At 39.2% G+C, this 15,798-nt stretch overlaps 1 protein-coding gene across 3 annotated transcripts in view; it reads left to right on the forward strand.

Moving 5' to 3' along the window:
• The window catches only part of TBC1D2B (TBC1 domain family member 2B), a gene marked incomplete at its 5' end in the record, with an annotated part of 31,799 nt that extends 16,688 nt beyond the window's left edge, over positions 1-15,111 (forward strand). Inside the window, 9 exons of one of the 3 annotated variants that reach the window (XM_080626683.1) lie at positions 525-917; positions 1,824-1,934; positions 3,471-3,664; positions 4,187-4,681; positions 6,367-6,484; positions 7,178-7,363; positions 8,675-8,796; positions 10,971-11,206; positions 13,253-15,111. In XM_080626683.1, the coding sequence (XP_080482809.1) occupies positions 525-917; positions 1,824-1,934; positions 3,471-3,664; positions 4,187-4,681; positions 6,367-6,484; positions 7,178-7,363; positions 8,675-8,796; positions 10,971-11,166 (1,815 nt within the window). In that variant the 3' untranslated portion in view covers positions 11,167-11,206; positions 13,253-15,111. Of the gene's footprint in view, positions 1-524; positions 918-1,823; positions 1,935-3,470; positions 3,665-4,186; positions 4,682-6,366; positions 6,485-7,177; positions 7,364-8,674; positions 8,797-10,970 lie in introns of all 3 variants that reach the window. The other 2 variants (XM_080626682.1, XM_080626681.1) reach the window with 2 other exon arrangements.
• Positions 15,112-15,798: the final 687 nt, after the last annotated feature.

The following is a 15,798-nucleotide window of genomic DNA, read 5'->3' on the forward strand; positions in this document are numbered from 1 at the left end:
GGACTTTCTAAAGGGCCCTCTAAAGACTTCTTTTTCAGTAAAGCAGCATGTTTTGATTTCTGTTACTTTCTCTGCATCTCTTAGGGAAGACAGCAATTAATTATCCTTCCCTTTTCCATTCTCTAATGTTCACCTGTTAATTTTTGAGGTTCAAGCCCTCTTCCAATCCAAGCCATCCATATGGTCAGTCATTGTAAGGTGTTAGCCTGCTAGGAATCATGGCATGTAAGTGACAGTTTTTGAGGCAGGTTGAATGGGGTTTGGAGCAACCTAATCTAGTGGAAGGTGTCCCCTTCTGGGGCAAGGGGCTGGAACTGGATAAGCTTTAAAGTCCCTTCCAACCCAAACCATTCTATGGTAAGTGTTTCCTTTTTTCCTTAGAATATGACCATGAAGTCTTTTATAAGTTGATGATCCAGAAACAAAACCCATTCCAAAGCTTTCCTTTGCCTGATGTTAGATTTCTAAGTTATAAGATATAGAAACTCAAGACTTCATTGGAATCTTTGCTTTTTAATTCTCAGGAACTCGTGCGACTTCTGCAGCAAACGGTCCGATCTTCCCAGTACGATAAGTACTTTGCAAGCCGTCTTTGTGAGGGGGTTCCCAAAGACAAATTAGAGCTGTTGCACCAAAAAGATGACCAGATTTTGGGTCTCAACAACCAGCTTGAGAAGTTAAATCTGGAAAAAGATAGTCTCCAGCAGGAAGTAAAGAATCTGAAATGTAAAGTTGGCGAGCTCAACGAGCAGCTGGGTATGCTAATGGAAACAATCCAAGCTAAAGATGAGGTGATCATGAAACTCTCTCGCCAACTCAGCGAATGTGAGGATAACACATCCTCTCAAAGTGGAGCAGTGAATTCTTCCATGGCCACCTGTACAAATAAGGAACTACAGGAACTGGACAGACTAAAAGTAAGAGCAATATCTGTGTCTTGATGGATAGGGGAATCTCTACTCCCTGTAAAAACTTCGTAGTCTGTTATACTGTTTAAGGAGATCACTACAGCAGTTCTCCAAGGTACACGTCAGCTGAGGCTTTCTCTGTTTGGAATCTACACTTAGAACTGTTATGTGGCAGTCTGAACAAGACTTGATACTTTGAGCTGGTCTGTACATCTATAGTACAATGTCCCATACTTTGAGTAACTTAATCATTGGTGTGGAGGAGGAGTGATGGGAGAAATAATCAAAGGAACAGGAAAAAGTAAGAGTAAGAGGAAAACGCTGGAGTTACTGAAGTTAGCCACTGTGCTCTATACATGCTTTCTTGCCTGTTGGTAAACTTATTCCAAATTGATTAGCATTCCAAGGGATTTGGGATACAAGTAACTCATATAAAATACGTATAAACATTCATAATTTTCTTTCCTGTATGTGAGCCTGAGAAGTTGTAGAAAATAAAATTGAAACTAGAACTCCATGGTCTTGGCACCAAGCAGACCAAAGCTTGTAGATGCTCTGGAGTGTGGGAGTATTGCAGTGCTGGGAGTGTACCAACATTCCCTCATCCCACAGCCTCAGGTTTCAGAGGCAGAATCTGTAGCCAGGAGCTGAGTGGGTTGGGCAAGGAGGCTGCCTTCTACTGGGAGTGTAGTGCTGGAAGGGAAGCAGGTGAGGCACAGCACCACCCTGTACAGCGCTGTGCTGTATTTGGCATGTGTTTGACTTATGTGAGAGCTGAAAATACTGTTTGATTTGATATGTTTAATGATAAGTCCTTGTTCTGTATTCTGAGGTAAAGTTTCTCAGGTAGACACGTGCTGTTTGTAAGATATTTTAATGAAAAATACAGTTTGCTTTTCTTTTTTTTACCCACAGGACAATCTTCAGGGTTACAAGAACCAGAATAAATTTTTAAATAAGGAGATTTTGGAACTTTCTGCTCTACGAAGAAATGCAGAAGCAAGAGAGAGAGAATGGCAGGCAAAGGTCAGTCTAACACGTCGTGTTCTCATTTTGGCAGTGTCTAAAGCAGTTTTCCAAAGTGCAGTTGTAAGTCTACACAAGGAGTATAACCGTGGAAGGGAATGGAACGACTTGGATGTATTCAGTGTGATAGGTTAAAAAATCACGTTCCCCCCAAACACAGTCTGTACAGACTAGTTTTGCTGAATGAATTCTTAAAAGAAGTAATTGACTTTAAAATTGTGTTAACGAGTGGAACTTTTCCATGATTTATGAACACAGGCGTGTGTATTTGTGGAAACAATGTTTCCGTGGAATTAAGGCTGTTATGTTCTTGAAGTATGCAGAAGACAGGATGGGTGTGGATTTGATATGTCGTTGGAGTAGAGCATGAAGGGTGGTTATGATATGTAACTGCGGAAGCGTGTTTCTGTGTAGATGAATTTGATCGTAGAGAAGCTGCAGGTAAATAATGAAGATTTCCATTGCCAGGGGCTAGGAAAAATGCACACATCCATAGCTGTGGCAAGATACTGGTAGCTATGTTTTGCTGGGGTTTGCTTTAGGTGTGTTTGAAATGATGCACACAGTAGCCAGGTCTAAATGCTGTCTTTCTTGCACAGACGGGGGTGTTGACAATTCCTACATGTTATTGTCTAACTCGTGTCTTTAAAATGCCATTTTAAAATGTCATGTTGTTCAAACATGCATAGACTAAAACTGTTATTACATAGCAAAAGTACAGGTGGTAGAAAACCTCTTGTCTACTATTCTTGTGTTTTAATGCTACCCACCAGCTAAGTACCACACAGCCACTCACTTACCCCCCCTGGTGGGATTGGGAGGAGAAGCAGGGAAAAAGCCAGTAAAACCTGTGGGTTGAGATAAGAACAGTTTATATAATGTATTTATATAATTGTAATGAAAAGGGAGACAACAAAAAGAGAAATAAAACCCAAGAGAGACAAGTGATGCACAATACTACTGCACCACCCATTGATAGATACCCGGCCTGACCCAAGCAGTAGTCTGCCCTTCCGGGTAACTCCCCCCCAGTTTATATACTGGGCCATGATATGCTGTGGTATGGAATACCCCTTTGGGTAGTTTGGCTTCCTTCAGGCTTCTTGTGCCCCTCCTCACTGGCAGAGCATGAGAGACTGAAAAGTCCTTGATCAGGGTAAGCGCTACTGAGCAACAACTCAGTAAACCATTGGTGTCTTATCAGCATTATTCCCAGGTTAAAGCCAAAACACAGCATTGTACCAGCTACTAGGAAGAAAATTAATCTCTCCCAGTGAAACCAGGACATGTCTTAGAAGACTTGATGTAAAAAGCCACAAGTATCTGAGGTGTCTTTTCCAGGTACTTTATGTACAGAATTTTACAGTAGTGTAATAAAATGCATATGCCACAAAAATGGGAAAGTAAATCTGACTGCTTTTGACTTACAGGTTTCTAAGCAACATAAGCTAATAAAATAATATTGAACCAGATTTTAGAAGTGTGGTACAAAGTACATTTCTGAAGATTTTTAACAGTACGTGTTGTTTTCTGCAGTACACGAGCTTGGAAGCCAAACTCTGTCAGATAGAAAGTAAATACTTGATCTTGCTTCAAGAAATGAAAAACCCCGTTTGTTCTGAGGAGCAGAGTCCTGCTCGTGAGGTCATCACACAGCTACTGGAAGATGCTTTGAAAGCAGAAACTAGTGAACAACCAGAACAAGCATTTTTCAAACCACACCTGGTCAGGTAATTTGGCCCTATTGTGATAAATGTCTGTGTAGCTTGGTCAGTGGGCCCAGTTCTAACCCTGGAAATCAGACAGTTGGGATATATTTGCAGGATTTGGGGGTTTCAGTGTATTTCCCTTCATGCATAGCAGTTTCACCATGAGATCCTTTTGGCGGTATACATACATGTATTTTATTTACTACACAGTAGAAATCTTACATGTTGCCATATAGCTACTGAAGGTGAGCTGCGGAAGAGATGGGTTGATTGGAACTTGACCATGTTCTTAAATAAATTGCTTCATCTGTGTAGTAATAAATATTGGAATATGGGCATGAAATCTTTTGTATATGAACGTATAAAAATAATTCTTAAATAAAGCATGTACTTTTGAAATGTTTAAATAATAATGGTTAAAACTTGAAAACTGGGAAGCACCTTGAGGGATATTTGCAGTAACTTTAGGATGGGAATTTGAGAGTTTCAGGGCTACTGAACACGTTTTTTAAAGCCTTTTTTCTTTTTTCCGCTCCATTTCAGTGAATATGATATATATGGTTTTCAGACAGTCCCAGAGGATGATGATGAGGAGAAGCTAGTAGCAAAATCACGAGCTTTGGACCTAAGATCACTTTCTCTCAGTGAAAACCGAGAGATCTCCACAGGAGTAAAATGGGAAAACTATCTTGCCAGCACGATGAATAGAGAGATGATGCGCTGTGTAGAACTGAAGAACCTTATTCGATCTGGAATTCCACATGAGCATCGTTCCAAGATGTGGAAGTGGTGTGTCAATCTCCATGTTAAGAAATTCAAGGACAGCACCGTTCCTGGCTACTTCCAAACCTTGCTACAGAACGCTCTGGAAAAACAAAACCCTGCATCTAAACAGATTGAGTTGGATCTCTTGAGAACTCTGCCAAACAACAAACATTATTCCTCCCCAACATCAGAAGGGATCCAGAAGCTGCGGAATGTGCTGCTGGCATTTTCATGGAGAAATCCTGATATAGGATATTGCCAAGGACTCAACAGGTAAGATTTTGCAGCTACGCAGTGGAACGCTTACTGAGCCTTTCAAATCACGTGTATAGCAGTGTGCTTTTGGGCAGGCATTTGCCTTATGGTTTGTATGTTCAGGGTTTATGTTTTAATAAACATCTATCATATTTCTTCAAGACAATAAAAAAAGAATTACCAGGGTCATTGAACTTACAAAGTCAGCTTGACAAAAGAACTGGTGCTGGAATTCACGCACATTGACAAACAGGCTACTTGAATGTAGTTTTATGTTCTGGGGGATCTTTTTGCATGCAAGAATTTGTTAGGATTTATTTATTTAGTTATTTTTTTAAGCAAGCAGAAATAAATGCTTGAAAGTTTCTGGGTTGGTTTTCTTTTTTCATCCTGTAAGGCCACAAATGCCAGCATTTCCCTCAGTGCCTTCTGTCAGAATTGCAGTCATCAACGTCAGGATAATTCTAATGCTGCAGTGAAAAGACAGATTTGAAGTCATTACAGTTGGCATTTGCTGAAATAGTTTTGCAATTCTGAGATCTGTAGTAAAGAAAGGTGTTGTTTGAAGCACCCTCCCCTATAATACTGTGGGTGTCAATTGGTGCACTAATTTATGTAGTAGTAGAAGTAGTGAATAATGTAGTAATGGAAAGTATTCTTTTTCTAAGTATTCACCACTAGTGGTTATGCTCTGTGGTTAAGTCATATTTTTAGTCTTGCTGCTGTGTCACAAGACATGTGAAGAACAGAGCTGCTGCAGTCTTGGAGCAAAACACCTCTGCTGTCCAGAAAGTGTTAGAAATGCTTTTGCTAAATTTAAGCTTTCTGTGCAGCACTGTTTTATCCTGCAACATTTTTGGGTTTCCTGTAAATAATTCTGCACTTGGGTATACTTCTAAATCAGCAAATCAGATATTTATTCCGTGCTTTAGTTCTCTGAAGCTTTCAAAGTGTTATCACCATATTAAGCTGTGTAGCATCAGAAGCAATTCATGTTGTTAGAGTTCCTCTTGCATATAGGCATAAAATAAGTTTACTTGGAGAAAGATCTTGGAGGTAACCTTTCATATTCTAACAACTATCAGCAACATGAAGTTACTCTCTGTTGGGTTTTTTTTCCCTTCATAATCCTCACTGGAAACAGGAAAACCAGGAATGCTGCTGCTGTTTAATCTTTCTCTTTCTTCCTACTTTAAGAAGTTGCTGGAACAAGTTTAGTCTCTGATAAATTTCAGAGGTTTTTTTATTCTCCTTGAAAGACAATGGTAGATAAGACAGAAGTGTTCTTTGCATTTGTCTCAATGGGTATAAAGTACACTTGCTCAAAAGGATTTTTTTAAACTTACAACAAGTTTGTGTGAGGTGCAAGAACCATCTTGTGCTTCTCCCCTTCAGTAAAGACACACGGAACTCTGGGACTTGGAAGCTTCTCATTATTTTGCCATAGATCCTGGGAGAATGGCATCAAGCAAATCACTGTGCATTTGCCTTACTGTTTTCTCATTTAACTGAATAAGAATGCTTGGTGTGGCTGAGGAGGCATCTCATTGCCTCAGCTTGAACCTCTTTAACAGTTTTGCTTTTCAGTGCTCCTGTTACTACATTTATTTCTGCTGAATGGAAATAAAGGCTTTGTTTTTACTGTTCTTAATATAGTCTGTGGTATTGTAATAATCTTTTTCTCACATAAACTCTATTTTCAGGTTGGTAGCAATTGCACTTCTGTACTTGGAACAGGAAGATGCTTTTTGGTGTCTAGTAACAATAGTGGAAGTTTTCATGCCTCGTGATTATTATACGAAGACACTGCTAGGATCTCAGGTATGTGCTCTACCACAATAAAGCCTGGTCCTGTAAACTGCATCCAGTCAAAACCTTTCCTCTCAAACTGTCTGATAGGCCTTTTGGTGCTGAGGTGACAGAGGTGACTTTCAGGCACCAGGGCCTTTGTCTGGACAAGAGCTCTGAGTACAACACTGAAATAACTGTTCAGTGACCTGCTTGGAGCTTCAGCCCTTAACCCTTTTTCAGATTATTAGCTCTGCAATACCGAGCTGCTTTATCATGTCTTTCCTCAGTTGGGAGGGCAGGGGAAGGAAGGCTGGTTTTGGGCTCTGTCAGAGGGGGAGTGAGAATGCATTTCTGCAGTACTGTGAGCACTATATGTTGTAGCTCTCCTCTGCTTCCAGATGATGTTCTGGTACCTGCTGCCTCCTCTAAGTCTTTCTGCAGCAGTGCAGCACTAGTGATCAGTTATAGGAACACATCTGCATGTGAGGAGCCTGTGAGACTGGGGCTTGATTGTCAAGTAAAAAGTTGTGTCAGCAAGGGTGGTGTGCATTAGGGTGGCCACATATGTTTTGGGTAAATCTAGCCTAGAAGTGTAACTGGACAGTCGTGGGTTTCTTGGTTAGCTCTTGAAAAGCTTGCACTTACAGGTTGGCAACAGCCCTACTTAGAATAACGTATGTTGGAAAATCGGGAGCAATGATACCCTGTTTGTCATCTCTTTAGGTTGACCAGCGAGTATTCAAGGATTTAATGAGCGAGAAGCTTCCACGACTCCATGCTCATTTTGAGCAATACAAAGTTGACTATACTCTTATCACTTTCAATTGGTTCCTGGTCGTATTTGTGGACAGCGTGGTTAGCGACATCCTGTTTAAAATCTGGGACTCCTTCCTCTATGAGGGACCAAAGGTGAACTGAATGAGCTAAGTTATTTCAGTTGGTACTTGTTAACAAAATGCTGTGGGGTTACTGAAGGCAGGGTGGAGGAAGGTTTTATCACTCGAATCCTGTCAGTTATAATCACTGGTAAAAGAAAAAGGAGGATATGTGCATAAATAACAGTTTTCCATTTTACCTGTGTTCTGCGAGTTAACATCTTGAGCTACATGGAAGAATTTGTAAGTGCTGAGTATTTTCCTTTCACCACCCACCTTTTTTTTCTTAATCTTTGAAAAACAAAGCGATAGGCAGTGTCCTACATGAAGCTATCCGTCAGTTCTAAGTGATGATATCAAAATGAGAGCTCCTTCTATGAAGAAGCAAGCTGAAGTGAAGGAAGCACAAGGTGGAAGTATTGAAAGGATGTAAAAATTAGTTGTAACCAAGTGTTAGTGTTTAGCTTGTCTCTGCAGCAACTGTTTGTGTTCTTTCTGCAGACACTGAAAGTACAACTGGCACAGACTGACTGTCTGGCTCCTTATGTCATAAATTAAGGGGTGGGGGTGAAAGAACTTTCATGTGTTTCATACTTGTTGAATTGCAGTGAAATAACATCAGTGCAGGATCCAAACACAATAATAACATGAATTGTAGGCAATTGGAGAGAACAGGAGAGTTATAAGTAGACAATGACTGTGTGTTAACTAGATTTCCTGTTGGCCTCATCTGAGCATTCTAACATGCAGCAGTGTTTTGGTTGTGTTTTCATTCGAGTAGTTTTTAAGCATCCTGGTATTTTGTGAAGGAAGCCAGGTACAGACTGAGAAGGTTTCAGAATGAAGGGAAGTAATGCTACTTCCAGCTTGTGCTAAAGGTGATTGACAAACTGGTGTCAGAAAGTACTTCAGCATCAGACCCAATGTGATGGGAAAATTCAAGGCATTGGAAAACAACCTGTTTAAAAAGCAGAACTTAATTTTAGCTCTGAAGTAACTTAATGAACATGTTCAGCAGGCCCAGCAGTCTTCGGTCTACACCTGAATTAGGAACTCAGAACTTTGTGAGAATGTGTATGTTATAAGCCCAGTGCTGCGTTATGGATAGACCTGCAGAAAACAGTCTTAGTTACAGCCACAACTCGAAGGTTTTGGCAGCTTTTGGTAATGGGGGCAGGGCAGGAAGGGAGCTTGAGGGAGGTGTGATTATAGCTCAAATTCGCCCTGTAGGAAGAGTAACACTTAGGAAGAGTAACACTTTTCCTTCAAGTGTATAATAGATGATAATGCGATTCAGTGCATTCTGTTCTTGTGAAGAATCAAACATCGTGTGTGTTTTTATCAGGTAATATTCCGATTTGCCCTGGCACTTTTTAAATACAAAGAAGAGGAGATCTTAAAACTGCAAGATTCAATGTCCATCTTCAAGTACCTCCGATACTTCACACGCACTATACTTGATTCTAGGTGGGTAACTCAAACTTGTGCATAACTGAAAGACTTGTAGTGGGGTGTGGAAGAAATCTGTTGTGGGGTTTTGCTTTATTTATTTGGTTTTATCTCCATCTTAATTTATACATAAAGCAGCTAGAGATAAAACTAACTACGGAGATTTCTCCTGAGTAGCTGCATCTAGTGGAGACAAAAGCACAAGTAATGAATGCATAATGGTAAATTTTTACCTGTGATAGAGATTACCTTGCCAGGTTGGTCTGGTTTAGCAGTTGTATCATGGTAGCAATAGATCAGAATTTCAACCGTAGGTGAAGTTGCAGATACAACTTACATAGTAGTTGCAGATACAACTTACATAGTAGTTGCAGATACTACTTACATAGTAGTTGCAGATACTACTTACATAGTAGTTGCAGATACTACTTACATAGTAGTTGCAGATACTACTTACATAGTAGTTGCAGATACTACTTACATAGTAGTTGCAGATACTACTTACATAGTAGTTGCAGATACTACTTACATAGTAGTTGCAGATACTACTTACATAGTAGTTGCAGATACTACTTACATAGTAAAATGCTTTACAATACATAAATCCACGTCCTGGTTCATTTATTAAAAACATGACCCACTAGGCTTAGATCTCTTATGCATCGTTAATGCATAGGCTAATGGCACGTAACTCCAGCTGATTTTAAGATATACTTTGAAGCAGAGAATAAATGCAAATTAGATCCTCTTCTTTAGTCCTTGCATAGGAATTACAGTTTGTAAATTAGAGTCTGATTTTTTAGGTTCCTAGTTCTACTGTTCTACTGTAGAGCAGTAGATTAATCTTAAAAAGAGGTGGAGGTGTCATACTGGGCTTGGTTTCATGTTTGAAAATGTTTTCCACAGATATTAAAACTCACTGATGTTCAATTTAATACAAAATCATATATTCTAAACTGAGCTTATACTCAGTTCAGTTAAACTGAGGTTTATACTTTGGCTCCTACTGTAAGAGCTATTTATTATTTTTACTTCCTGTGTTTCAGTTTTGACTGGGGTGAAGTTAAAGCTGAATGATCTTACTATGGGCTTGAAAAGGCTGTCTGGAACTGATGCAACTGATTTAAATAATCAAAGTCTTGATAACAGTTATGTTTACCCTGCTGAAACCTCTCCAGACACTCCTGAGCAGCAGGAGTTGCATGGTGCTTTGTATTTTAGCATTCCCCCCTTTATCTGAGAAATGCTGGGCAGTTGTGCTCAGCTGTCTGTGACCAAAATAAATGCTGACTCATTCCAAATCTGGAAGTGACAGGGAAGTATGTACTTGGTGCTGGTAAGAGAGAGCGCATATTTTTAACAGAAAAAAATAAATAAAACAAAGTTGTAGATATTTTATAATTGATAAATGGGTTATTTTAGAGCTTATAATCCAATGTGTAATATGTAGTACCAGTAGTACCACAGCAGAATTGCCAATAACTAAAAGGTGCAAAAGAAAAGGGGAGAAAAAAAACTAAATCTTTCTGTTCTTGCCTAATTTGAACAAAATTTTGGTATTTAATCAGAGCTACAGATTTGGCTTTCCCTTCCTTTTCCAATTAGGAAAGAGAAATGATGTTTTGGCTCTCCTCTCAACTCTTTGTGCTGAAATAACCTATTTTAAAGACTTCTAAATTGCTGGAAGAGATTTCATTTTGGTGTTAAAAAATGAACGAATTGGGTATCTTTGGCCGAACTCAGTGCATCAAAGATACCTGCAATACAAGAGGGACTTTTCACAAGGGCAGGTAGTGACAGGACAAGGGGGAATGGCTTTAAACTGACAGAGGGGAGATTGAGATTAGACACTGGGGAAAAAACCCTTTATTATGAGGGTGGTGTGTTCCATTTTTGTCCAAGTTTTACAATAGCAAAGTTTACAATAGCAACAAGAACTTGGCCAATGAAACCATTGCAGGTGGTTTGCCAACTGTCAAGCATTTGATAACACTTTATTACCTGAAATAACTTTAAAACTGAGTGCTTTATAGAGCTTCCTTGCAATACTGGTAACAACTGAGACCTATTCAGGTACATGAAGGAGACCAGCGATACCAGCCGTGTGCTAAATACTTAGATGGATGAAGTTCAAAACTGACTTTAAAAACCCCCAAGTTTGATTGTTTGTCTTCTCATGTGTAACTTTACAGGAAACTGACTGGTATTGCTTTTGGAGACCTGAATCCTTTTCCATTACGTCAGATCAGGAACCGGAGGACCTATCACCTGGAGAAAGTGCGTCTTGAACTAACTGAACTAGAAGCCATTCGTGAGGATTTCCTGCGTGAACGAGAGACATGTGTCGAGAAAAGGGACCTTATTAGTGATGATGAGGAGGATAGTTGAAACCACTCAACATAAACTTTTCTTTGGGATCGTGACCAAAGTGAGTTAACCTCCAAAACACTTTATTAATCCTGTCAAACAGAATGTAAACTAATTCCTTGGAAATATGCAGGACAGATTTCCAAACCCCAGCACTTTCAGAAATACTGCTTTGTATGGAGGCCAAACACTTCTGTTTACATTTATGTTCATGGAATTGTATGTAGAGCACTTAATATCTGTCTCAGTCAGTCAGATGAATTGCCACTTGATTTCTCACAGCGCACTGTTAGTGCCTGTATGTGAAATGTCCACACTCTGTTTACTACATTCATTGCCATTCTGGGGGGTTTTGTGTAGCACAGGTTCAGTGTGGGAAGACATCATATTTTTTGGTTTCGTGTTGGTTCAATAAATGGCTTTCATCATGTCCTTGAATAAACTAGCCATTCCTGAGGTCACAAAGGATGAAGGTATGGAATGAAGTGCAGAAAGAGCTTTTACATTCCTTTGTCTTTTTTTGAAGAGACATGAAATGGATCATCAAACAGAACACTTGAACGTATGTACTTAAAGTTAAGGTAAAGTAAGTACCTATTCATCACTGGATGTTCAGTTATACTGAAACAGTGATACCAAACATCAGTTATGTTTTCCTGGGCAGCTGTGTTGATAAAGATTCTCCTTAATGCAAAGGTGTTTATAGATCAAATTCTGTTTAGTCCATTTTATTCCTATTTTCTTCGTCTCAAAAAAGCCACAACCAAAACTCAGCTATTATGGAAGAATGGAACTTGTCACAGGAGCACCAGGTTTTAGTAGAGGTTTGTGTTTGTGGTGTAATTTGGTTTGTTTTGGGGTTGGTTTTTTTTTTTTTTTGTTAATGTATTTTAATGCTTCTTCCTGTTTAGGGCTTAAAATAAGATGAACTCTCACTCTTTAAGAAGAAACATAGCATTCTTTTTGTGTGAATGTATAACTATTGTACAATAATGGCAGCAATAGGATTCCTAAAACAAATGTTTATCAATCAGAGGAGCCTAAAGGTCACAGCGCACACACAGAAGTTCACAATCCTTTTCCAGCAGAAAAATGCAATATTCTCTCTGTGCTCAGCTTTGCTGTGAGTGTTGCATCCACATCCTACAAGACAGCTGGAAGGAAACACTTGGGGTGTTTAGCTGTAGTGTTTCTTGCTGTGGAACTGTGATTGTAGGTCATTCTTTATCATTTGATGATGAGCAGTACTGCTGAACAGTTCTGATGAGGAAGGTTTCTTTCTTGCTGACTCTTCTCTGGACTTTTGCAATGCTCTGTCTTGAGCCTTTGGATCTTCAGAATGCTGGATTGACTTAAATGTTGTATCTGAATATGTCGGGATAAAAGTAGCATTCAGATACCAGGCAGCAAATCACAGCTCTGGGGAAGTGGTGAATTGGCAAAAAGCAAAACTGGTGGTTGGGAATGGTCAAGAGCCTCAAGCTTCTGCTTTGAGTGTTTTCTTTTGGTTTACTGAGAACAATTAGGACCTCTTTATCCAGAATACCCATGTAATTGTTTTAGAAAACCTGAGTGTGTGTGGGAAGAAATCCCACTTCTGTTTCACAGCACTTTTTCTCTTGAGAATGTATTTGTAGCCTTCTCTAAATCAGCATATTCTCAGTCAATTTATCTGGAAGGGAAATACTTCATCAGTGGTGAACATTGCAACTTACAGGACTACTTTGGATATAAAATGTACACTTCTTGTATGACATAACTAAATTAGCAAGCAAATCCTTGCCAATGAGGGACACATTGGATGATCCTCTCGATTTGCATGTTATTTGTCTTCTAAAGTGTCCCCTACCTTGTCTGTTGTAAGCAGTAGTTTGGGGGTTTTTATTTCCCAGTTACTCTTGGTTGTGTACCTGAGTTTATTAGGCAGGTTTTTCATGTTATTGCATGTACTGTATTTTTTTACTTACAATCAGTGTTTGAATATAAGAATGGGACCAGGTTTTCTACTTTTTTAGTTATGCTGTCTTGGTTATGAAAGAGCTGGTCTCTAAATCAATTTGTAATGTCCGGCTTTTTGGTTCAGTTTTGTTTTAATCTTGTTTTCAAGTGTTAAATGAAATCTTACTAAACTGAAGGTCTTCCTGGCAGTGGCAACAGTTGAAATGTTAAGGTGAAGAAAGTAGAAGTCTGTATCGACCCTCTTCCTACAAATTGATTATTCCTGGGTTTTGAGTCTTCACTGTGAACTAGTCCTGTGACGTGAGGAGACGTTTTCAGACTGATCTCATTGAAGTCCTTAGGTTGTGAAGATGAAACTAACTTTAGGGCAATTGTTTGGTAAGTTGTCTAGCTGACAAAACATGACCCGCAATGTTACAGGACCATTTCTGATTGTTAAATCTGTGTGTGTGTGGTGCTGTGTTTCATTCTGTAAGTTGTTACCCAGTTGTACTGTAAAACTAAGTACTTCTGTTTCTTATGCCACTGTGTGAATTTAATACATGAATGTTTGAAAGCTTATGGAAATTGTGTTTCCTCTGGGTATTTCATTAGCTTGCAAATATGAAATGAGTTGATGCTGTTACATTCAAATTCCCAGCGAGCTGTTGATTTCATTTTGTTAAGCATTGTTACTGATGCCTTAATTGAAAGGTCAAAGAATTGCAGAGGTAACTAACCTCTGACAACTAGAAGTATACATAGAACAAAAATGAGATGCATATAGCAGGAAGCCATGTCAGGGGAAGCTTGCCTAGCTGTTGCAAATGTCTTTGGGGGACTATTAGTTTTCTAGCAGTGCTTTCTCTGGTAACTTTGAGGAGTAGTAACCAGCTGGGGACATGCAAGATACACAGGCAGCATTTAAACCTAATGAAACCAAGCAAAACTATAGTGTGACTCAGTGGCCTGCGAAAGCTGAACTGCATAGATACCAAGTGTTTGTATTTAGAGGTAAACTTCTGAAAGAGTGCATGAGGATTTAACATTTGTATCAGCCACTTAGTAGGGAACTGACTTGTTAATGCAAATAAAGACTGCTAAGACTCTTCTTTAACTTCAAGGTCATGCACATATGTGCAGAGTTCCTTTTGCATCTTCATACATGTATGCATGGCTTTCCAGTCAAACTTCTGGTTATTTGTTTAAAATGCTCTGTTATCTTCTGTTAAATAGGCAAAAAATGGGTGCACTACACCTCTAGCTATTGAAACTGCACAGTATTTCAGCTTTACCTGTCCATGCGTACAGGCAGTATTATCATACAGTGTTATCAGATTGTTTGGTGGTTGCTTATTTTTTTCACCAGCTATGTAATCAATATGTCAAAGATTGTTTTGTTGCCCTTAGGTGTCTTCTGTGAGAGATTCTCCCTTTGCCCTCAGTCTTTGTAAGCATGGTAAGATATTTCAACAGAAAGGGAAAGATTTTTATTTTTTTTTTTTTAGTTCCTTAAGATATCAGGAATGAATGAATGGTCTTAACTTTGACAGTTTGTATGTTCAGTCATGCTTAACTGAGGAATGGAAAATTAATCAATGTCGTGGAATTCTGTAGCTGTGTAAGTGAATGTTCCCTTAAGTGCCATGTTAGAAATCAGCAATATGCGGTACAAGAACTCTGAATCACAGAACATAAGTGATGTTATTTTCATAAAGATTGATGTAAATTAAAAATAAATTGTTTATTACTTTACAGCTTGCTCTGGTTCTTTCTTCTTTTTTCTTTTTGTTTTTTCTATAACAGATGGAAATGACTGCAGGTGCCGTCAGGACAAACCAGTAGCAAAGCTGGTGTTATTGTCTCATAATGTGATTTGAGAGAGTCTCTGTAAAGGAACATATATAGCAATCTGGCTGTGAAGCATGAAGATGTGAAATATAGACATGTTGCATGCAGGTGATGCTGACTGGGTGTGATGCTTGGTGTCCTTAGTTTCTCAGAAGACAAGGGAAGGGGAGATTTAAATGTGCATGAGCATTCACAGACTTCCTAGGAAGCATGTGCATTTGTATGGTATCTCCTGAACCAAAAGCCTTTTTAGTAGTCTTGGGCACTGATGTTCTACTAAAGCCTGTGGTAGCCAAGTGCATAATTACAGCTGCTTTGAAAATGTGAAGTACTGAACTAATTTGTAAATCTAGTTTCAATGTCTCTTTGAGACCTGATTTTTGCATTTTGGAGTTATGTTGGCTTTCTTAAAGAGGCTGTAGAGTACCTCAGCTACTTCAGATATGAAACTTAACAGCAAAATGTTTGTGAGGGAGGAAAAATGAAAGTTGGAAGAGTTGAGAGATCACTTTTAATTGCATGTCCAAGCAGACCTTTCACAGTGGAGGTGCATAGTTCACTATTCTTGTCCTCTGACTCTGCTACAGGATGGCAAGTTAAAAGTAGATATTGGAAGGGTTGGAAATGTGTTCAAAGGGGTTGCAAAAAAGGGATAGAGAGCAGCAATTGAGGTAGGACATAACAATGGCCTAAGGACCTCCTGTCCTGTACACTGAAAGTCTAAGTCAAAGGAATAAACAGAAAATGCTGGGAAGAGAGTGCATAGGGAGTTATGTCTTCACTTGGATGCTTAGCATATTTATGTTCTGTTCCCCTAGCAGCTGCTGAGGCCTCTTAAAGAACAGCTGAGGCTCCTGTTTCCTG

The sequence above is a fragment of the Psittacula echo genome (assembly GCF_963264785.1).
Source record: "Psittacula echo genome assembly, chromosome: 10".
Classification (NCBI taxonomy): domain Eukaryota; kingdom Metazoa; phylum Chordata; class Aves; order Psittaciformes; family Psittacidae; genus Psittacula; species Psittacula echo.